This window comes from Sinohyriopsis cumingii, chromosome 18 (genome assembly GCF_028554795.1).
Source record: "Sinohyriopsis cumingii isolate HCF-2022 chromosome 18, ASM2855479v2, whole genome shotgun sequence".
NCBI lineage: Eukaryota > Metazoa > Mollusca > Bivalvia > Unionida > Unionidae > Sinohyriopsis > Sinohyriopsis cumingii.
In genome coordinates this window covers 73,686,278-73,710,411 of record NC_142978.1, presented here as the reverse complement: position 1 = coordinate 73,710,411, position 24,134 = coordinate 73,686,278, and the positions used below count along the sequence as shown (strand labels likewise).

The 24,134-nt window shown below is 34.6% G+C and overlaps 1 protein-coding gene across 2 annotated transcripts in view; it reads right to left on the bottom strand.

Annotated features, from left to right (window-relative positions):
- Positions 1–1,447: 1,447 nt before the first annotated feature.
- The window catches only part of LOC149776979 (uncharacterized), an 81,996-nt gene continuing 59,309 nt past the window's right edge, over positions 1,448–24,134 (bottom strand). Inside the window, exons 5-10 of one of the 2 annotated variants that reach the window (XR_016416147.1) lie at positions 23,814–23,922; positions 17,190–17,221; positions 16,342–16,441; positions 12,222–12,380; positions 4,006–6,941; positions 1,448–3,708 (exon numbers count right to left, since the gene is read on the bottom strand). Coding sequence is in view for 1 of the 2 variants with exons in the window: in XM_089941715.1 (XP_089797841.1) it covers positions 6,804–6,941; positions 12,222–12,380; positions 16,342–16,441; positions 17,190–17,221; positions 23,814–23,922 (538 nt within the window). In the remaining variant the exon portion in view is untranslated. Of the gene's footprint in view, positions 6,942–12,221; positions 12,381–16,341; positions 16,442–17,189; positions 17,222–23,813; positions 23,923–24,134 lie in introns of both variants that reach the window. The other variant, XM_089941715.1, reaches the window with a different exon arrangement.

The window sequence follows — 24,134 nt, the reverse complement described above, 5'->3', positions numbered from 1 at the left end:
CATTAATTTTATGCATGATGTTTTAAAATTTAGACAGAATCACATAATAGAGCAGCCTAAAATAAACCCTGCATATAAGAACAAGTCTTGTTCAACCAGATTCTCACAAAGGCTCCAGGAAATCTCTGCCATATTTCAGTCTGGTACAATGTATCACTGCTTGCTGTTGCTGATAGAAGGCACTTTGGTCAAAGTTTGTAGAAATGAAACTAGAGAGACAGTTCTAAATATTCAGTTACAGTGAGGTTTCCAAACTGATGCAACTTTTGCTGACATCACGAACATAATTCATCAATTAATAAACAAAGCATTGTTTGTTTTATTGACATCTTCAGCTGAAACATAAAGGTTTTGTTTCTGGACAAAATGTCTGAGATATTCTTTTACCAATGCACTGGTAAAACTGGAGTTATCTGCTCTTAAAAGATCTTCGTTGTCATATTGTAACAATTGATGGCAGATAACTCAAATTGTAAACTGTGTGTGTGACTTGGATTTTTAATGTAGCTTTAACAATTTTTCAGTCATATTGCTACGACATCTGCAGTGTTGATTATGAACATGACATAGAACAGGGATCATATCAAAGTGTAATATGGCAAGTTGATCATGAACATTTCACAGAACAGGGATCATGTGAAAGAGTATAATATGGCAAATTGATTATGAACATTTCATAGAACAGGGATCATATTAAAGTGTAATATGGCAAGTTGATAATGAACATGGCGTAGAACAGGGATCATGTCAAAGTGTAATATGGCAAGTTGATCATAAACATTTCATACATAGGGATCATATCAAAGTGTGTGTGTGACTTGGATTTTTAACGTAGCTTTAACAATTTTTCAGTCATATCTCTATGATGTCTGCAGTGTGGCAGTTTATAGTAATGTCTAGCACTGGGGCATCATGCTGCAGACATGCAGCATGATGTCCCACCCAGTCACATTATCCTGGCACCAGGCCAACCAGTCCTAATTCTAACTCTTAACGCTTAGCACCAAGCGAGGCAGCTGTTAGTACCATTTTTGTAAGTCCTCGGTATGACTCAACCGGGGATCAAACCCATGACCTTCCGCATCCAAGGCGGACGCTCTAACCACTAGGCCGCCGGAGTGGTCGATATGACTTGGCCTCGTACCAAACCCATGACCTCTTGCATCACAATATTTCTATGACAATGCACCTTGCCACAACTCTGTATGGTTTTGTGCCTGGAAACAGGAAAAATATTGACAATCTTGAGCGGCCATCACAGTCACCTGACCCCAACACAATTGAAAATGTGAGGAATACTCTCAAAATCAGAATCTGATGATCATTGCATGCAATTAAACCCTGCTAAGGTATTATGAAGTAAGTGAAGGCTACTAAAGTTTAGGTAGAATGCACAGCTCTTAAAGTTGTTACTTTAGGTGAATATGACAGAATACAAAAACATCACTGTAAATTACAGAAGATTTATTAAAGACATAAATTAGAAAAGTTGCACAATTAAAATGAACTTTGATACACTTTTGTTTAGTACTATTGTTGCATATAGTTACTGTCTCTTGGAGACACATTCATTAAAACTTTTACAGATAACATATACCATATGGTACCAGGCATAAACGAACCCGAGTTAGCAATACATAACCATACATACTCACTTATAAGACAAATCCAACTGCAAAATGCACAGACCAAGATATGTTGTCGTATAATGCGCCAGCATATCTGGGTATGTACAGTTTGCTAGGAGTAATCAGTAGAACAAACAACAGAGACCCTGAACTGCAGGCACAATTTGCTATGACAGATCAGAATCATTGTTGTTTGCAGTTTGACTCAATTTATAAGTGAGTATATATGGTAAGTGCCATTTTTCTCTGTTTCATGTTGAGCTAGATAAATGTAAAGACAATAAACTGAATAAAGAACTTTTAATAAGTACACAAATCTGCCTGGGGAAGAGACCCACACATTTGCAAATAACAAATTAAGATTTTAAAACCAAACAAATTTCCTCACTTTTTGCACTTTCGACCAAAACCCATGTTAAAGGACACCTACACAGGAGATAATATTTTGGGCCAGGTTAAAGCTGTGATGGTGTGCACCATCCCCCCCCCCACATCAAATGTGGCTTCAGACAAATAGTTATGGCATTAGAGATTCCAATGCATCACCAATTGTCCGTTAGGTGTGAAAAGTTCAGGTATACAGATAAAGCTTGAATTAGAAAAATATAACTTTTTGTCTTATGTGTTAAAATTCAAACCTTTTAAGTGTATTCATAAATTTTGTTTTAATCAGTGGGGCATTTTTTCAGTGGTTGTAAAGAAATGGATGTGCCAGTGAGTAGGCAGAGCATTCTGTTTCTCCTAGGGGTTAGATTTGTGCTTTCCTTTGGTTTCCCTGGTGTCCTCACACTCAAAGACCACCCTGTACCAACATTTAAGCTCACCTGAGTTCCTGAAGAAAGAAGTAAGAATTTTAAGAAATCCTATAATGTTTATATTTTAAGAGGATTACAGCATTGCCGATACCAAAGCAGTAACCAAATATTTGGTACTATTATCCTTTCAAAATAATTTTTTGTCATTATAACATCTTAAATCTCATGTTATAATCGAGATAAAATTTAAAATGGGTTACCATGGGTTTAAAAAAGAAGGAATTAAAGTAGCAACACATCATAAAAGATCGTATCTATAAATAACTTGTACTGACATTTAATATCACGAACCAACTTAATGATATACATTCATTAAACGGCTGAAAGACAGTATTCATGTTACAGTGGTCCCTTAATAGTAAATCTTGGCATCAATTCCAGGATATAACAAACACGAAAAACTCAAGACTTGGGTTTAACAATATGCCTGTTCCATGTGTTGATGTGCATTGCAATACACAACCTACGATGTGATATATATCGATATATGTAACAAAGAAAGAGGAAAATTATCAATAATTATGCATGGTCGTTGTGAATTAAAAGTAACTTCTATAATCTGTCTCAGTTTGTATCTATTCTCTACCTTTTGAATCAATGTATCAAAATGGAAAAATTATTTTGCCCCTACTAAAGACGAATTTGTGTGGATAAAAAGTATCAACACACAAAATTTGGACCTGTAAAAAATAAAATGCAACTGCAAACAGGGTAGACCCAGATCTGACATCACATAATGCACAGGCAGATGTGATTCAGTTCTGTTGGTCTGAAATGGTTAATTAGAATAAAAAGTGTATAAAGACCCTTATCTGTGTATTTTATGAAGTATCAGATCTTCGTATAAACCTGGGAGTTGACCATGCATTATACTCTGGGTGACCACAAGAATTTCCTGAAAAATTCACTAACATCAGCAACAATTTTTTTTTAAATGCACAATCTAAAAGTCAAAAACTTGACTGCATGCAAAACTTAATTTCTTTATTAAGAACTGGAACAGCAACAACTTCAACTTCCCCTGCCCTGACTGCCCCACAAGACATCTGACTTTATTTGCAGTCCGCCATCATCTATATATACTTTAATATCACAACCCAAATGCAATTCACAGCTAACTACCAAGATCTGAAATTATTGTAAATTTATTGACCAAACAATAAGTTAATTTTTAAACAAGTATTAGAATAACATGACTTTCATATACCTAAAAAATGAATGTTGAGACATGAGACTCTGTTCTGTGAGCAATCTTACATCAGACTCTATATATATAAATATATATATAATTATATATATATATAGTGGGGGCTCAAGTGGCCGAGTGGTCTAAAGCGCTCTTCGTTACGGATCACTGCCATCTCACCTCTGTCTGCGGCGGTTCGAGTCTAAGATTCAGCCAATGTGGGCATGTGAGAAAGCTTGCCAGTAGCTTCTCGTGGGTCGGTGGTTCTTTCCGGGGTTTTCCAGGTTCTTCCTCCACCATTAATACTGGCCGCCATGTATAGCCTATCGTGCTGAAAAATGGCGTTAAACCCCACAACAACAACAACAACAACAACATATATATATAGTGTGATCCCACTACAGCATGCTTCATTATAAAACGAATTCAGATATAACAAGGTATTGGCATGGCTCCCAAAATTGTTAAAACTTTTATTTTTCTTGTACACAAAAATAATAAATCTTAAAAGTAAAAAAAAAAATGTAAAAAGTTTATTAGCAATTTGGGGAAGAGATCGTGCATGAATAATACAAGACCATCGTGGTGTTGGTGTGGCTCCTGAAAATTTTTTATATGTATTTTTCTCATATACAAAAAAAGTTTTTTCTTCTTAAAAGTACACAAAACAACATGTAAAAAGTTTATTCTGGGATCACATAAGGCTTCGCCAATGTCACAAACTGCAATTTTATTTTCCTTATTGGCGGCAAAATATACCAGCTGGGGATTTGTTTTTATTGGTGACATTGTTGGCTGTTTAAACTGGTATATACATTTATTGGTTTGGAGTGGAGAAATTCATTGGCCCCATGAAAGGAAGCCACAAACTTGATATAAAATGCACTTAATTTTAACTATTGTTACATAAACAAATCTACTGTCCCTATTGAAAAACCATTTTAACAGTGCATTGTTATATCATAATCCACTTATGTTGACATCGAGCATGAGCACTGTATGTTGTGAGATATCCGCTTTTATATATATATGTATATATATATATATACACACACACACACACAAATCTTTTCAAAATAACTAATAATAAATATCACTGAGGATCGTACTTTCAGAGACTTCTGTAAGAACCGTTAATGACTTGGATCACAGTCACCAAAAGGTTTTCAGAGAACTGAGCTTGCCCACTGCAGAATTTCCCTATTCTAAAAAAGTACAAGGTCAAAGAGGAATCCATTTCAAGTCAAAATCACCTATGTTCCTGTAAATAAATTTTGTCTCCTCATTTTGACTACTTGAGATGACAGAAGGAATACTTTAAAATACAAGATTACATTAATCATAAAGAATGATTATTTCTTATGCTACGGTATTCAGGAATATTTAGGTCGCTGAAACAAAATCAGGTCACTGACATATTACTGTATCTATGACATGTTAGAATTGTGTGAGAATAAACTTAACATGTCATAAATAAAAAATAAGTCAAATTAGGCAGTATAGAATTAAGCCACAGTACTTGGTGTAAAATACAGTATAAAAGACTGACATGGATTAAGAAAAACATTGTGACATGAATTGGCAGATATCTTAAATACTTCTTGACCTGAGCTGCTATGTTGTTACACTGTATTATGATCTTAAAACTAGAACTGTTAGTGAGGAGGAGATCCAATGATACCCCTACTTCTGTCATATCAATCAGTATCTTAAGGTGTATTAAATTAACCATAGAAACTAGTTCTCATCAACCCAGTTTTGATGTGTTACACAGAATGCCAGATACATCAACCATGCATGTTTGGTGGTAATATGCTAACAGATACTGAAATTAGATATCATCTTTAAATAATGTGCAAAATTCTGGAAAAATTATATCAGCATTCCAGTTTTGTGTTAAAAGCTTTCATTCTAAGATGTACTCACAGTGTAAGAGTGGCAGCAATAGGTATAGCTGTATTGGAATTAGAGACCTGGCATATTGTCAATCCTGAAAAATAGGTTATAGTGACCCAAGTTTGGTGCATGACACATGCTCATCCCAAGATGCATACAATGAGAAAGTTTGATGTCCAAAGCTATAGTATTATAGAGTTATCCACCTTGCTGATGGACAAAATAGTTCATAAATTCTAAATAAATCCTGGAATGAAAGCTACAGTAACCCAGTTTCAGTATGCATCAAATGTTCATCCTAAGATGCACTCTCAGTGGAAATTTGGTGGTTTGGAGGCAATAACACAGAATGTGTTGGCATTGTAGCATGGACATAACTGTTAACCAGTTTTAATAAATCCTGAAGAATAGGTCACATGTACCAAGTTTTGGTGCTGGACTTGTGCTCGCTGATAGATGCAAACATAATGTAAGTTTGATGTCTGCTGTAGTAAGAATAGAGGAATTACAGCCTGGACAATAAGGACAGACACATTTTGTGTAAAGTTTGAACAAACACAGAAAGGGAGGTCAGAGAAATCCAGTTTTTGAGAATAACAAAGTTTCAATTATTGGATACACCTTTGGTTTAAATTTGATGGTATAGGTGAAATGGCATTGGATTTAGAGCCCCGAATTAAATTTTAACCAAGTTTTATTAAATCCTTTAAAACAGGTTACAGTTACCCAGTTTTGACACATTTTCACTGAGATGCACCCACAGTGCCAGTCTGATGTCAACAGGACAATGAGGATGAAGATATGCAAAGATGGATGTGGCTGGACCCGGTGACTCATATATACTGCACTCTTCTCATAGCATGGGCACAATGAAATAAAAAACTGAAATTCAGTTATCCTAAGGGGGCCTCGAGTGGCCAAGTGGTCCAAAGCGATCACTGTTAAAATCACTGCCATCTCATCTCTGTCTGCGTGGGTTTGAGTTTCAGGTTCGGACTATGTATGTGAGAAAGCTTGCTAGTAGCTTCTCGTGGGTTGGTGGTTCTTTCCGGGGATTTTCTGGGTTCATCCTCCACCATTAATACTGGCCGCCATGTATAGCCTATCTTGTGCTGAAAAATGGCATTAAACCCCACAACAACAACAACAACAACAGTTATGCTAAATACAGTTTTACTTAAAACTTGGACACCAAAGTTATAACATCAGCTTATCTGTATTTCATAATGGTAAACTAATAACTTGGAGTGGATTTGTCAGACACTACTATTTCTAGCTTCAACTTGTGGTTTGTTTTTCCTCTTTAACAAGGAAGATGAACTTGTTGCTGCCTATGGCTGTAATGGGGTAGTGTCCATGGCGATTGTTGTCTATGCAGTACACACTCTGTGGTAGGTCAACTAGCTGGCCTGTAGTCTACAAAAACACAATAGAAAAAATACTTAGGAAAAAGATAATACAAAAATTAATGGATGAAACTGTATATTATTAGTACGGGAGATTTTATACAAGGCACACTTTCCCAAAGGTAATACTTTGATGATGTATAACTGCACAACTTTAAATTCATAATCCACTTATTTGAATGGAATACCTAAAATTCATATACTATGCAAATGTTACTTGAAACCTTGCATTTGCACAAAAATATATTTTTAGAAAAGAATTATGTGTGTGTGTGTGTGCGTGTACACCGCTCTGGTGGCCTAGTGGTTAGAGCATCTGCCACAGATGCTGGAGGTTGCGGGTTCGAACCCTGGCCAAGTCATACCAAAGACTTATAAATATGGGTGTTGCTGGGTGGGACATCATGCTACATGTCTGTGGCATGATGCCCCATTGCTAGACATCACTATAAACTGCTACACTGCAGACATTGTAGCAATATGACTGTTTTTTTTTAAAGCTACATTGAAAATCCAAATCACACACATACACACACACCTGAGGTTTTTGCAAAGTATCAAAGATAATGTTTTCTAAACACTTATGTGATGAGAGAGAGAGAGAGAGATTATATCATCAAGGGCCTGGTATTGTAATGTTTTTGGTCCAAGCTTGGTTACATCATTGCCACACAAGATCACTCAGTGTCTCCAATTTGCAAGCATTATTGAAATGATGCTTGCTTGCATCGCTGTAGTTTTAAAATTCATTCCTGTAAAATTCATTTTCCTTAGAATATCTGAAACAGTAGATGCTCCTGTGCCAAAATATTTCCCCTAGTTTTTGGTACTTGAATATTTCTCCTAGTTTTTGGTACACAAATATTTTCCCTAGATTTTGGTACACAAATATTTTCCCTAGTTTTTGGTACACAAATATTTCCCCTAGCTTTTGGTACACAAATATTTCCCCTAGTTTTTGGTACATAAATATTTCCCCTAGTTACAAATATTTCCCCTAGTTTTTGGTACACAAATATTTCCCCTAGTTTTTGGTACACAAATATTTTCCCTAGATTTTGGTACACAAATATTTCCCCTAGTTTTTGGTACACAAATATTTCCCCTAGTTTTTGGTACACAAATATTTCCCCTAGTTTTTGGTACACAAATATTTCCCCTAGTTTTTTGTACAAACTCACTGATAAGACTAATTTTTATCTTGTAAGGATTAAATGTTTAGCTGGTCATTCTGACATTTTAAGATGTCTGTGAAAACAAATGGCAGTCAGGGCTACTTCAAGATATGTAGTGATTTTCTAACCTGGAATTCAATTCAGTGTTGTGTTTCAGTTTGGTCAGTCTCCATTAGTAAAGAATCAAAAGTAAGGCCACGTGTCTGGTTAATAAAGCCCAGCTATTTAAGTAAAACAATAATGTTCTTTTAATCATCAATCACAATTAGATGATAGGCAGGTAAATAGTCTTTCTTTAATGGATTACCTACAAGCATTTAGTCGTGATTAATTCAAGTTAAACATTGGCTCTTTATCAATGGTGCACAGTCTTCAGATTAGCCTACTGACAGCCCTAATCTGTGTTGGTGCATGTGTCAAGTATTGATTTAAGCTCACGTCCTTGGGAGATTTAATGTGCCTTTGTGATAAGTCTTCTACAGTACTTGCCACCTGCAATTAATCGGTTCCAGTGTATGTCAGAATATAGAAACAAAAATACATTCCCAGGTTTGAAGTGAGTTTCTGCTTTATGTTGTTTTAAAGCTTAAAATTGAAATTTGGGATCAAAATTTGTTTTGGTATTCAGATTTTTGGTTTACTCAGAAGAAATAAAAGGATAATACTAAAGGAGGAAAGATTCAAGACTCCAAAATATCAGTCTCAAGGGGATTCCAGTAGGTGTCAGTTTCGAGGAGATTCAAATATATATATATATATATATATATATATATATATATATATATATATATATATATATATATATATATAATATACATATCATATTTGCTGGCCTATAAGGCGATACTTTTTTACCAGAAAATCGTAGCTTCATCTTAATTAGACGAATTAATAATACTCTGAATCAACTTATATATGGATTATGTTATCTAAATCACTTTATATTTTTCATATGGAAAATAATTCTCCAAGAGTACGAAAAATAATGTGTAAATAATGTTTCATTGGGGGGCAAGAGGTCGTGTATGAACATATATGGGATCCCACATTGAGTATTTTAAACAATTACATGATCGTCAGTATTAAAAATCAACATAGATTAGATGTAATTGCAGTAAAGCAGTATGCACCAGTAATGTATGCTGTCTGTAATATACGTTGTTTAGATTTAATTACTTACATGTGCATTAGAATTTACAAGTTAGAAGATGAATAATTGTGACAAAGACATATTCCATCACAATTTTCTTCTTGCACCTAATGATCAAATAATCCATATGCCCCATTGAGAGAGAGAGATAGACAGACAGATTGTAACTCTGTATTGTTCACTTACCTGATGACTGATCTTACTCATGTACAAGTGCAGTACCATATTCCATTATCAAATGATACCACTAGTTAAGCAATTCCTTCTAATTTTTGTTTCCACTTCCATTATTAAAAGAATCACATGGCTTTGAAGTGGTACTTACATGCTAATTAAATATGCTACAGCTGTATTCAGTCATTCCAAGATAACACCTGTTAAAGGTCAAGATTATGCAGACCAGATCTGATTAGTGAGGCTACCAATAGGGAAATGAGGCTACCCATGGGTATTATGAATACTGTACCATGTAGTGAAAGGAAATGCCAGTTGGTTACTATTGTAAATTTCTCAGCCAGTGACATTTTTTAACTTGCCAATGGAACCATCAGCAATTTAAAGTACATCTAGCATGAGCAAAGATCAAAAACAATTGCCACTTAAGTACAGGAAGAGTACATGCACTAAAATCTTAATTGCTGGGAATGGAGATTGTTATACTTGCAAAGAAAATTAGACAGCATGCAAAATGGTCATTTCTTGGGATTTAACCAAATGGAGACTATATGGATATAACTATTGTGAATATTTAAACCCTGAAGGAGTATGGTATGTATTTTCATTGTTTACATTTACTGTTTCATTTATTAATGTTTTCTCTCTTTGACAAAAGCTTCAGCAACACAGGGGCAATAAGTTTTTAAAACAATAAACAAACCCACAAAGCGGTGAAGTCTCTCTCTCTCTCTCTCTCATATCGGATCATATTTTGTTTTGATCACAAGGTACAAAAAGACAAATGTGATGGAATACATATGCATCCTTCTCTCTGTTTGCCACCTCCCAGGAAATCCACTTTAGTATTAATGATGCAATTTCCCTATTGCTGGTAATCTGAAATGGCATAGTGATACTTTAATATTTATGTAACTAGAAGTTATTATAATTTAATTCCACACAGCATTGCAAGTTTTATCCTATCTGTAACTCATTAAATTTTTGGGTCAGTGTCATTATCTGTAGCTAAAAGTACATAATACATTTAAAATACTTCAGAATCTTGTGAAACAGATTAGGTACTCTTTGTTACATTTAATGATCCTGACTGGAAAGATTACTGAGTTACAGGTAGGATAAAATTTATGATGCTGTGTGGAACAAAGTGAAAAATACAATCCAAGGTGTTGATCTGGCCTCATCTTATACTCAGCATCGACTTACATAAGGATGAACGAGGGAAAATTAACAAATTTGCTGATTTGACTTATACACTGCATTGACTTACAGGCAGGGTAATATGGTATGGCATATATATATATATATATATATATATATATATATATATATATATATATATATATATATATATATATATATATATAAGCAATGCTGTTTTTGTTTAAAAATCAAATTATATTTTTTGTTGCAAAACCCTTACAGAATTTTAGCTACCACCAATTTGTTCTAAGTTCATGCCTATAAAAAATGTGTGGATTCTCGGCACATGGAAGCATTCCAGGTATTATGTTCTAGGAACGACACTGAAATGGGCACCAGTGTTAAGAATATTCCTCTTGAATGCAGTTAAAGTGTAAAGTGTATGCTAGTGTTAATGTCATACTACTGCTATGACTTCATGCTACAAAAACTATAACCTTCTGCTGTGTAACTGACCATATCAAACCGATAAACATTGCGCATCTTCATGATCTTTTGAAGAAGCCAGCTCAAAATAAAATGTACATGGCTAAGTCAATGCAAGATTACAACCAAAAATGTTAGTGTTGTAAAAGCTGATGCTTAAGCAAGAAAAGAAGATGGTAATTTAGTTGGTGGCTGATTTAACAAGTTGTCACAAGCCAGGCATCAAGCCACTATGCACCTTTATCTTTCCTGGTGCCTGTGTTGTGATTTCCTTGTTTTTCATGATTATGCATAAACTTGCTTAGCCAATCACAGCCAGCATGAATACAATGTTCTTGCCACTGTGACCCAACATGACCTTTCGTGCTGTCTGAATGAGCTAATCAAAGTTTCTCTTTCAAACATAGTATTAATTGACAAAACAGGGGCACTTTCACTGGTATGTAGGAGACTGTTACATTGTGGCTGTTGATGAGTTATTTTTCTTTATGTGTACACATGTAAAATGAAGAAATCTCTGCACAGGCAGCCATAGGGGATAAAGGCATACAGAAGATTGCATACCATGACTTGCAGCAATGGGCTGGATCTTGTATATTGATATTTTGAAATAAAAGTGAATGTGCAATGTATGTAATAACAACAGAAGTAAAATTTTAGGAATAATGGTGCATTGTTTTTCATCATCATGTTACAACCAAGTTTGCAACTGGTTAGTAAAGAAAATATTTTATAGACCCAAAACTGTTTACTTTAAGACTTACCTCCCCTGACAAAGATCTCTTTTTTTTTTTTTTTTTCTTTCAACCTTCTGGGGTGTAATTTAAGGAAATAGTGATTTATTTGGATTTTGGGATTCAGCTACTGAAACACAGTATACCTTCAATATTATAATCTTGTATATAAAAAAAATCAGTTTGAATAAATGCAATGAACTTGAAATACTCTAAGACTTATCTACCTTTTTAAAATATTGAATCAGATTATTTTCTGCAATTCATTTCATCTAAAAGGATGACACAAAAGATGTTTGACAATAATATCCATATTCTGATCCTGAAACAAGAATTCTTGTCTAGATATAAACCCTGCAGTTTCAAGTTCATGACCATTAAATAGTAAAAACAAAGGTTGAAGATGGGTACAATAATCAATTACTCACATTTAATGTGCCCCTGTCGATGACACGTGCCATATTCTGATCTGTGCCACCACAGATAATGCTATCTGTACCCAACCACTGGCAACAGTAAATCTGACTGCTGTTCATTGGTTCCTGTGGAACATCTTTAATCCATTCTCCACTTGGGAAATCCCAGATCTGAAAACAGTCAATTGTAATCAGCTTTTCATTATTACTGGGACTGATGCTTATTTAAAAACAATTATCAGGCATATGGTACTAATAAGCCAAAAACCTCCTGATGGCACAGTTAAATTTCTTTAAAATATCACCACACTAATTGAGTCAATCAGTTGTTGTTACATCCTACTGTAGTTCCTCAGAAAATCATAATTTTTTTCTTCTTATTCTATAGGTTTGATACTGCATTCAATAGTAAGCAGTATTAAAGCCTAAACAAAAAATAAAATGTTTACTGAGTTAAACCTCTTGGCTTTTGCATGGGATGACAAGGCAACTGGGCTTGATTCTGGTAAGGTCACTTGCACTAAAATTTCAAGTTTTTTTTTCAAATACACCTATTTCCCACACAAATGCAACATAACATATCCTGATTTTTTTTTAAATGATGTGTCCAAGGTAGTTCCAAACATGAAAGAATTTTGGTGTATCTGAAATTAAAATTAATATGATGGAGATCACTAAAGAGTTGCAAAATTAAAGAAATATAAAGATGGGTCAGAAGTATTTGGATAACTGGGTAGAACCAGTTACTTTCTAACTTATCACATGTGTTTGTTCATATTTGAATGTTTCCTGTCCTGTGTTTTAATGACGTGTGTCAACTTCCTGTTTCCACCTACACCTCATCTGCTTGAAATTGTGAGAAAATCCATCTTGCTGTCTCTTTTTTTGTTAGGCATCAGCCTAGATGCAAGACAGTATGTATGCACTAATGATAACTGAATGAACAGTGAATCAATCATTAGCATTTAGATTTACACACACTGTTAACAGTATATGCATACATCACATGTGTAAGGATGTGTATCATGCAAATGACATCAATTAAATGTGTAATGTATAAGAAACACAAGGGTGGCCAAACTCAAATTACAAGAATTTCACAAATTTTTCTCTCCTCGGACATCACTGTTAAATGGAAACAAAAATCAGAAATTAGAGTATAATAACAACAGTAAAATTAAAGAAAACAGTAACAAGATACAATACAACAATGAACACAACAATAGTAACAAACAACAGCAACTGCGGCAATAGCTATGCTTAATTTAAATAATATTCAAATAAAATGTTAAATTTGTTCAAATATTCAGATTTCACAGAAAATATTCATGATGGTTGTGATGATGGATATTATAAGGACTAATAAGTAATGAGGAAGGTCATTTATAGTTGTACCATGTTGGACTGAACTTTAAAACAAATCAAATGTTAATTACATTATGGACTGCTTAAAATATCTCTTCATTTGTTAAGATTTTGTAAAAGCAAAAGAGGCAATTTCTTTTGATGCCTTGTGCTATATAGACTTTCATTGATGTTTATCATTATTTGGTTGAATATAAAACATTTAATTCATATACTTTTGTAGCACAAGCAACTGTCTGGTGTTCTCTGTTGTATTATTATTGCAGTAAAAAGCACAGACATGCACTCATTCAAGAAAGAAAAAAATTGCTAGGAGTGTGGGCATTATCAATAGTGTTCCTTTTACTTTACAGATAGAAAAAAATGTATGTGATTTGAGTATACATTAAGATTTAGATCTTCAGGTGTATATATTTATATATATATACTAAAATAAAATGTTTTATTATTTTCTAAAAATATTTTGTAAAAAAAATAATACAAGTGTCCTATGAGGCCACACAGCATGTCCGATTCACCAAAACTGTCTGATCTGACACAATCAAGTATCAGTCTAGTGGAGTGAAATATCACATGTTAAATGGTCTATAAATAGATGCTTCTTAACATTTTAAACAAAGCATCAACTTAGCAAATGAAACCTATATGATAGAAACTAGTAAAGTCTTAATGGAGGTGTTTCCCTTTTTAAAATTTCATGTGCATAAAAGTTTTTATATTTAAACAATCTAAACAAACACTAATTCATATATATTTATGGTATTTCCTAGAGATATTAAATAACAACAAAAAACACCCAAACAAAACATGTCTCTACAGAACGGTTTGAATTTTTAGCAGACATGCAAGCCCCCACCCCCTTTAAATCTGCCAAGTGTAAATGGATTTACCTCCCCTGCATTATGTATTTCAGCCACAAGACTGCTTTTGATCTCAGTGTAGTTACTTTCTACAGGTAATCCCAATCATAGCACAATGGTCCTAACCAAAGATGAAATGTAATGATCAAGAAGAGGGGTGGTTGCCAGATAAACAGCATACTACACTTTGTAAAATGGTCAATTTCAACAAATATGACCTACAGCAGATATAAAAAGTATTTAAATAAAGGAAACTATAATATTTATTGTCAGTGAGCCAATGCAATACAAACTGACTGCCAGTGAGACATATGGCCAGATATAGCATAAACCCTGACCAGTTGAAATTAACAATAAGTTGCATAAAATAAGTATCCATATTGTGTTTTGCTGTTAATTAAAGGCAAATGTCTAAGAATCTAGGAATGCTTACTACACTCTTCAAAAAAATAAGTCAGTGTCAAGGTTCTCTGATACCACTGCTGCATTTTTAGTTTCTCCTTAACTATGAGTTAAAATGACACAATTCTTTGAGAAGCCAAATGGATGCATTATATCCTGACAAAAAATAATTTCTTGTGGCTGACTTAAACATTTTACACCTAAAAGAAACTTGTTTTTAAAAGAATTAATTGATCCTAATATTCTTGACTGGTCTCCTTTCCTAGAAAACAAAGATGCCAGTAGCCTGTGCTTAAGCTGGTATAGAAAACCAGTCTAAACTTATTCAAACAACGCTTGAAATAAAACTGTTTTTCTGCTACATAAATGCTTATTGTTACATTGACATAACTGATCAAAAGTCTGTTTGACTGCACTCCCTGGGTAAATGAAGATTATACAGCATTATTTATGATCTCTTTGGTACAATTTTTGTACATAGGAAACTGAGCCATAGTTTGTTGAGCATCACAGTGCTAATTTTACTACCTGCTCAAAAATAAAAATGGTGATTAAGATAAAAATGGTAATTAAGACAGCTCTGTACTCAATGAACAATTTGCCCTGTTAACACATTAACCCCTGGTGACGAGTTTACGTGGCAGGAGGTAGTAGCCTATTGCCGAGCTCTGTAGCATCAAGGTCCTGTAAGACACACTAAAGTGGGTGGTATTATAGAAAGGTAGACAGATATAGCTCTATAATGATACCAAATAATCTCGAAGTTCTAGTTGCACTACAAAATACAGAGGGAAAAACCTCAATTTTTGGACCCAATTTTTTCCACCAAAAAATTGCTAATGGTCAGAATCCGATTTTGTGTTTGGATTTTAGACTTTCTGGTCTCAGATCTAAGGTCTTGATATGAAAATAATGGGTTAAGCCCCTCCTCCAACTTTTACCCTTCTGCTCATGCGTGAGCTAAATAGCCAATGAAAAACAACATTTCGAACACATCTAGGCATTATGTTAATAGAAAATCACCTGGAAGTTGCTTTCTTAGGATTATTTCAGAAATAGCTTTCAAAATGTGTTTCCTACTCGAATTTCAGGCAAAAAGGACAAAAACCTCCAGGGGTTAATGTGTTAATAGTGACAGAAAGGGACATTAATCATGATCTCCAAGTTATAGGTTTCTCATACTTTACTGAAATATTGTGTCGACAAGACAGATGTTTTAATGTAGTAGTCCAATCAGAAGGTGAGCCATAGTCACTTGGTAGAACATTAGATTTGTAATCCAAGGTCGGCTGCTTTGGTGTATCCTTGAGAAAGGCACTTAACTCCCATTTCTTTAGCACAAAATAGTCTACAATATGTTAAGAGTACCATTAATCCCCTCAAGTAGAAGATTACAAAAACAAAATGGGTGCCATGATGTGACCATTTTATATCTGAATTCTTCTATCATGAAGTGTAGTATAGCTGGGATCCCCTGAATGAAATATTGCAATGGAAATCAAGACCTGTAATGTTTTTTCTTTTCTCCAGGATCCAGTCAGGATGTGGTCATGTTTAGGGTCAATATCTAGTGCATCCCCACAAATGTGTGGACCACTGATCCTCCTGAAATAGACAAAAATTTATTCTGCAAAGCTGGTGTAATGGATATTAAAGAAAATTTTGAAAGCAGGATTAACATCTTCAATCCTCGAACACAAAACCATTTTCCTTATTCTACCATACTAGTGAAGATTTGAACCAAAAGTAGCAATTCTCTTTGACACAATGTTACAAGGGATTCACAGACATCAAGTTACAAAGAGATTCTTTGGCACCATGTTCCAAAGAGATTCATGTCACATCATGTGACAATTTCTGACAGTATATTGTAGATTTTATTTCTGCAATTGGTAAGCTCGTTACTTTGCATTTGTGTTAGAATGACTGATGACCAATCAAGATAATGGGAACATTTATGGTTCCTTGTACAAGATGTCACTGAAATGGATTTCAAATACTGAAAGTATTATATATCAATGTGCAGATGCTGACAGTGACATATTTGCGTACCATGCTCATACAAATATAGGTACTGGAAGTTAACAATTACTCTAGTAGCACTAAATAATCTCACTGACTAAATGAAAATCTTAAAATATGAAGAAACAATGTGGAAAGACACTGTACCTCTCATATGAGGCTGTACAATTAATTATTTAGATACTTGCTGTATGGTCCATGAAAAATTGATATTCTGTTTCAATACACTATTTATTTTTTATAACAGTTTTTAGTAGAAAAAAACTTCTGCAGAAACATCTATGAAAGAGAAAGATTGATTTACATTTGGAAATTATCAAGGATAACTTACTTGACAGAATGTTTTTCTCTGTCATCCCAGTACTGCAATGATAATGCAATCCATATGAAAATTCAGTAAAACAATTTATGTAAAGACACATTTTACATTACATAAAATAGAATTAATGGGAGTCACAGCAACCAGTGATGGAAATACTAACTGATAAAAATATCAGTAAATGACAATTTATGTTGACAAGAAAATTGGCATTTTGCACAGAAAATGAAATCCTATGTGAATGTGATATCCATCCTAATTTTTGTGTATGACTTGATACATGAACAATGTTGTCTTCAATGTTAATATAATTTTTTGACTAATACACAAAAAAATCATGAAACTGCGATAATGATGTAAAAATATATAAAGGGAAGTGAAAGATAATGCATGAGAAGGTATTTACACAAATACTCATCATTTATAAATTATATAATATATAATGTGTATAAGTAATTGTATAATATGTATAAATAATTGGGATGGCATTAATTTATATTTTATCACTGATTTTATTGTTAGTGACAAAATCCCTTTTCATTTATGACAGTTATTTCCAAAAACAATCCAAAATTTATAAGCAATGATTTGTTTAGTTGCTAAAGGGTAATGTAATTGGCATCTGCCTTAACCCAGCTTGGGTAATGTAATTGGCAAGAACAATCAACAGATGTGTTCAACTGCCTTAACCCAGCTTGGGTAATGTAATTGGCAAGAACAATCAACAGATGTGTTCAACTGCCTTAACCCAGCTTGGGTAATGTAATTGGCAAGAACAATCAACATATGTGTTCACTGCCTTAACCCAGTTTGGGTAATGTAATTGGCAAGAACAATCAACAGGTGTGTTCAACTGCCTTAACCCAGTTTGGGTAATGTAATTGGCAAGAACAATCAACAGATGTGTTCAACTGCCTTAACCCAGGTTGGGAGGAAACTACTTGATTTCATGGGTAAAAGTAATCACTAAATAAAAAAGTCAAGTCAATCTCTAAAAGACAGAGAAAATAAAATATAAAATAAACACAATATTCAAAAATAGTAGTATCTTTGATTATAATAACAAATCCTTCCACCCATACAACTTAAATAGTTTTGTTCCAGTTAGTGTTAGCATTACAATGATGTCTGTTGTTTATAACAGTGACATTGCATTATTGCTGAACAAAACAGGGTAAAGTATCTCTCTACATTGTTGACTAGAAAAAAAAGAGATTAATGAAAGGTGGGGGATGGGGTTTATGCATATGTGGCAATGACTAAAACTGCTATAGATAATTTGGGCAATAAACTTGTCTTGTAGGATGTGTATGACAATTGATTGAACAGGCATAGGTGGTCTATTGTTTTCTCTTTAAAAGGTAGGTAAATAAATTTACTTATAATTCAAGTGAGGAACTTTTTGAGATCACCAACACTGTTTGGTGCCTGGCTGTCTAAGGCACTCTGTAAACAACTCTGTTTTTTGGGTACAGTATACCCTGGATTAAGCAATTAATGTATGTCAGATAGACTGAATACAAATATACAGACTATTTGTTAATGGCTCTATAACACTTAGAATTAAAGGTTATCAGCCGTTTAAGAGCTACCAGTAACATCTTTCAAAAATAAGCATGAACCTTCCTTCTGGGATACAACACATTCTGACAAAATATTAAATCAAACTCTTGTTTATTTTGACACTAAAGCTTGGTGATACTTAAAAATACCAGTGGAATTACTGTAAAATCTTGGGAGGAACATCATCATCATGGTATATCCAAATTTGTGTTATAACAAAGGGTGTCATAGTGCCATTTTTCTGTATATGGATAAATATGTTCCTTTTGTCCAATATGCACAAATATATTACAACTTCATGACTTAAATTTATGTGCTGAATTCCTTTGTGTCCTAGAAAAAAAACTTGTTGGTAACCTGAAAAGATAACTGAACTGACTTTTCTAGACACCAAAATTAGAAAATGTAACCTTGTTATGTAATGAATTAATCATGATATTTAAATTTATATTTATACTGCGTTATCTTCAATTATCAGAACAAGAATGACATTTAAAAATGCAAATAAAAAAATCATTGGAATTTAGTTTTACCTTATCTTCAATCCCAGCATTAACACTAACGCTAGCTCTAACCGAATATGGAATTTGTTGTGTTGGTAAAACTAATTTTAAATATGTAAAATCTACATACAACTATTGAATTGTTTCCTTTTCTGAGATGCAAGCCCCCATTCAAGCCAGGTAATTTCCTCTTGCATCACGAGCAACATACGGAATACCATCCTCTTCTGACTTAGATCTACAGTATAGGACAGCAGAGCTGGGTGGAATCGGGGAATCTTTGCAATTGAAGCAGGTATTGCACAATTAAAGTTAGTTGTGTACACACATACCCACTACATTTTAATACGAATAGTACATTACCTGCTACTACTGCATTGGTGAATTTACCAGTAGGAGGGAGGTTGATGGCCTCATGAAATCTGGTCTAAATTACGGCACTTATCATGATGGTAGGAGTGTTCACTACTGTAAGTTGGCATTCGGTTGGACCATTTGTTGTTTGCCAATACTATCAGACCCATGAAAAATGCCTTCGCTCTGTTGCACCAAAGATCAAAGGTAAAACAATGAGGAGATAGTGTGAGACTGCCAGAAAGCGCGTGTCATAGTATCATCTAATGAGGAGCATTCAAATAGGTCCAAGATGAAGCAATAGCCCTAACTTCATGGGTTTTAATTCTCATGAAAGAAAGGTACCTCTCAGTTAGGGCCTGATAAGACCTCTTGATAGTGAGGGCCTTCAACCTTGAAATAGTAGATGCCAAAATATCAAAGAAACCCTTGGCAAGGAGAGATGTGTCTGACCCATCCTTTATAGGAAACCATATCAAACCATGAGGCCCTAACTGGGCAAAAGAGTCTAACCTGGTCTTCCTCATCATAAATACAAATGAGACTGGGATCTTAAAAGGAAGTGGGCCTACTGAGGTAATTACCAAAAAAACTCATGTATAAACCAAATAATTTAGGAAAAAATAAAGGCCTGGAAAGGGGTGGTGGCATCAGCTTATCTGAGGGCCAGTCTCTAAACTTGACAGTCTTTAAGTCTTTTTGTTGACTACTGTAATGGCTGTCAATCTTGGGACACGAAAAAATAATTTGTTCTGTGGCTTATGTGCATGTAAAAAAAAATCATTTTTGGTGTCCTGACACTTATTGAACTGTTATAAAGTACTGTGATTGACTTTGTTATTATTTTGCATGTGCATATTTTCTGATTTCTCCAGCACGTAATTAAATAAAGGTAAATAGACTTCATAATTTGCAGACCGATCGAGTTTATCTGGGAGACCAGGCTGAACTATAAAGTACAGTACTTATACAGCGCAAATCGTGCATAGCATCACTTAAATCCTTACTTATTCCCAAACATGTTAGATGCAGATTTTGCTTTATTCATTGTTTTGGCCAAACTGCATTCTTCCGGATAACATTTCAGCTAGTCCTTAATTGCTGTTTCATTTACATTGAATCACATGTTCATGAGTTACTCTTTATCAATGATATAAGTGATCCTACAAATTGAGGTAATATTAATAAAAAGGTACACATGTTTAATTGTACAAGTCACATAACCAGCATAACTGTTATATGTTCATGAAGAGTGGTAATAATAAAGGCTAAAGTCTGATTATAAATCAACTAAGATAATCATCAATCTATTTTAGTTTTGTGTTTTGGCTGAACAACATCGAGTTCGTATGTACAGTGTGATCGCCATTTATGCAATCTCAATTCACGCGAATTCGAAATAACACGACATGGGGGAAAATGCGAAAAAGATTGCTACTATTCAGATAACTCTCTCATAGATTGTGCCATCATTGCATGCAAATATTACCCACAATGCCCAGCTCTTACACCCCCACCATTCTGTTTTTTGTGGCCTCCATGATGCATATGTATGTACATGTATTAATTGTTTGCTACAGCACAATTCTGGAACATTATTAGTGATGGCATCTGAAAGATGAGCAAGTGATAGTCCGAAGAGACCAAGGAAGGCTATTTCTTTAGAGGTTAAACTTAAAGTAGTGAAAAAGTATGAAGCTGGTCAGAATACATGATAAAGCATGCTTTTAACCTTAGTGAAAGTACATGTAGAACGCAGCTTTCATTTTTTAATTGCACGTACATATGTTCTATTGATTAAAATTCATAATTTCATGTTTTTATTTTATATTTCCTAAGTTTCAAGTTTGTTTCCCTTGCTTTTTATGACAACTTTTATTATTTTTTTATTTTAATATACTTTGCAGAAGCATCCCCTAACTAAGGATAAAAATGATTTCAATTTATGCAAATCTCAAATTATGCATATGCTTCAAAAACAGAACCCTTGCATAAATAGCGATCACACTGTACAGTATAAAAATGCCAATGTTCACTAGTGTGAATTTCTTTGGTGGGAATAGAGCTACAGCATTCATAGTGATTGTTCTTGGGACTGAAATTAATTGCTTACAATTTTATTGTTGCGGATTATTTTTTTATTCTGGTTTATTTTCTAACTTTTGTACTGTTGAAGAGGTAACAAAAATCATGGATTTACATGAATACTGTTTAAACTTGACATTCTGTTTAGTGAAGAAGCAAATTCTTTCTAGTGAAGTAATTATTTGGTCTCAACAATATTTACAGGTGATACAACAGAACGTGTCTTCCATGGATTGCATACAATATATCCATTTATGTAGGACTTTTTATATAGGAGAAATGAAAATCGAAAACATAATGTAATAATCAGGAGTTCTCTACAAAAATCAGGACATATGAAATCAGGAGGTAGGTATGGAAGGACCCTAAAATTCTGGAGATTTTTTCTTCTTCTCCTGGCATGAGAGTTGACAGGTATTGTGTAAGGTCGTTTATATCTCATTTTTTATGGTATTCACATAATTTTCAAAGCATTATTTCTGAAACTTCATTATTGTATTTTGGAGATATCCTTAAAGTTTAGTGCAATGGTGCCCACAATTTGACTCCAAGGGATGTACTTCATTCAGCGGAATGTACTTTATTCAGTGCGTGTTCAAACCTACAATGTACATCTGGTGGTGCCATTATGTAAATATGCTCAGCAGCCTAATTGTGAGTGTTGAATCAAACTGTATTGTTCCTTTACTGTGTTGTTACACTGGAATCACATTTGAATGAGTCAGGTACAGAAACATTGCTCCAAGAGCAAGATCTCTGAAGAACTATGCTCTCTGGCTCTAAATGAGCACCCCATTCCATATCTGATGTGTTAGTATATGGAAATGAGTGGGCCTTGTCAGTGTGAATTGGGATTCCAGTCAGAAACTGGTCCCAAATTAGCCACCAACACATATGATGATGAAAACCAGATCCCTGGGGGATCTTAGATGTCAGAGGGTCCTTGTGTGGTCTCCAGTTTGCTAGAAGCAGGAAACAGAGAGGGTGCCAGTAAAGCCCTCCTAGCGGAAAAAGGTCTCAACTAGGAAAGCCATAATGAGGGACAGGATTGAACATGATCTCCCCATAGTCTATATAGGAAATTCATTCCCAAATATATTAAGTCCTTCGAAGGGATGAAATCTGACCTCTTTAGGCTTGGGATGAGACCTAAATGGATCACTGTGGACCAACAGAAGGACAGTCCTTCAGAAGGTAATCTCTGTGGAACCTGAACATCAACCAGGCATTTAAAGGATGGGGGTCCCTAAAGACCTCAAGTGGACTGTAACTAATCCCATCACACAGGTAATAGCTCTGGGTGGGGGTGGGGGTGGAGGCAAAGCTGAACAGAAGAGCCCAATATTTCAAGATCAGTGAAGACTGCCCAGTCACAGAGCATTGTGGCATTCTTGACTGAGGCAGCCTCCTTTATGAAGGAATTTGTTTAAAAGTCTTTTATGAACCAAAAGTTTTTCAACACCTGAAAAATCCAGGTAATGAAGGCCGGAGTCTGGTCATTTCTTACCTTTTGGATTGTGACCTTCTGCAAAAGGTTGTGTACATTTTCCTTTAAAAGTGTTATTTTTTTGACTGGTGAAAGAAGATGGGATGTATGATAGAGGAAGATTTTCCTTGAAATGAAGGACCCACATGTCATCTGTGATGCTCAACCAGGCCCATGAAAAAAGGACTTGCTGAGCTCCTACTAGGATACCAGGAAGAGGAAGACATGGCAGGAGAGGGTTCAAGTATCAAGGGCCATCCTCTAACTTCTTGGTGTTGGTATAGTGAAAAGGCTTTCTCCATTGGCCTTTCTAGCTGCCTTGTCTAGTGAAGGACAGCAAAGAGAAAGTTCTGAAATTTTCTGAGATTGCAGGGGCTGCGACTGCTTGATCAATTTGGGAGAAGTTCCAGAAAATTCCAAATATTAACTGGAGGAGGAATTTTTGTAACTTGAATAGGGAACTTGTGTCCCAGAAAAGGAAAGCAATACATTAGTTGCAGGTAATATATTACAGCTATTAAAACTTTGGTGAACAAGTTTTGTTAGCATAAAGTTCTAGCAGATAAATCTTAATGACTATGATAAGAACAAGAACAATGCTATTAAGAAAGTGAAATCTATGTTATGCCTTTTTACTATGAGTACCTGAACTGTATTATCCCATCCCCCTGAAATGAAGGTGTGGTCGGTGGTGGGGTGGTACTGTACAGCAAACACACGGCATCGATGGCCATCCATAATTTCTTTTCCATCACTGTAGAAAAAAATTCAACATTTATACCTAACCGAAATGCGTAAAACTAAAATAGAATCAGATAGGTTTCTTGAACTGTTTAGTCTCTAACGTTTTTCTTAGAAGATGTCAGTTAAAGTTGAGAATATATTAAAATCCGGTTTCCTCTCCTGCAGTAAACCTCAAAATCCAGTCTTGATTTGAAAGTTGCAGCAATATAATTATGTAATAGT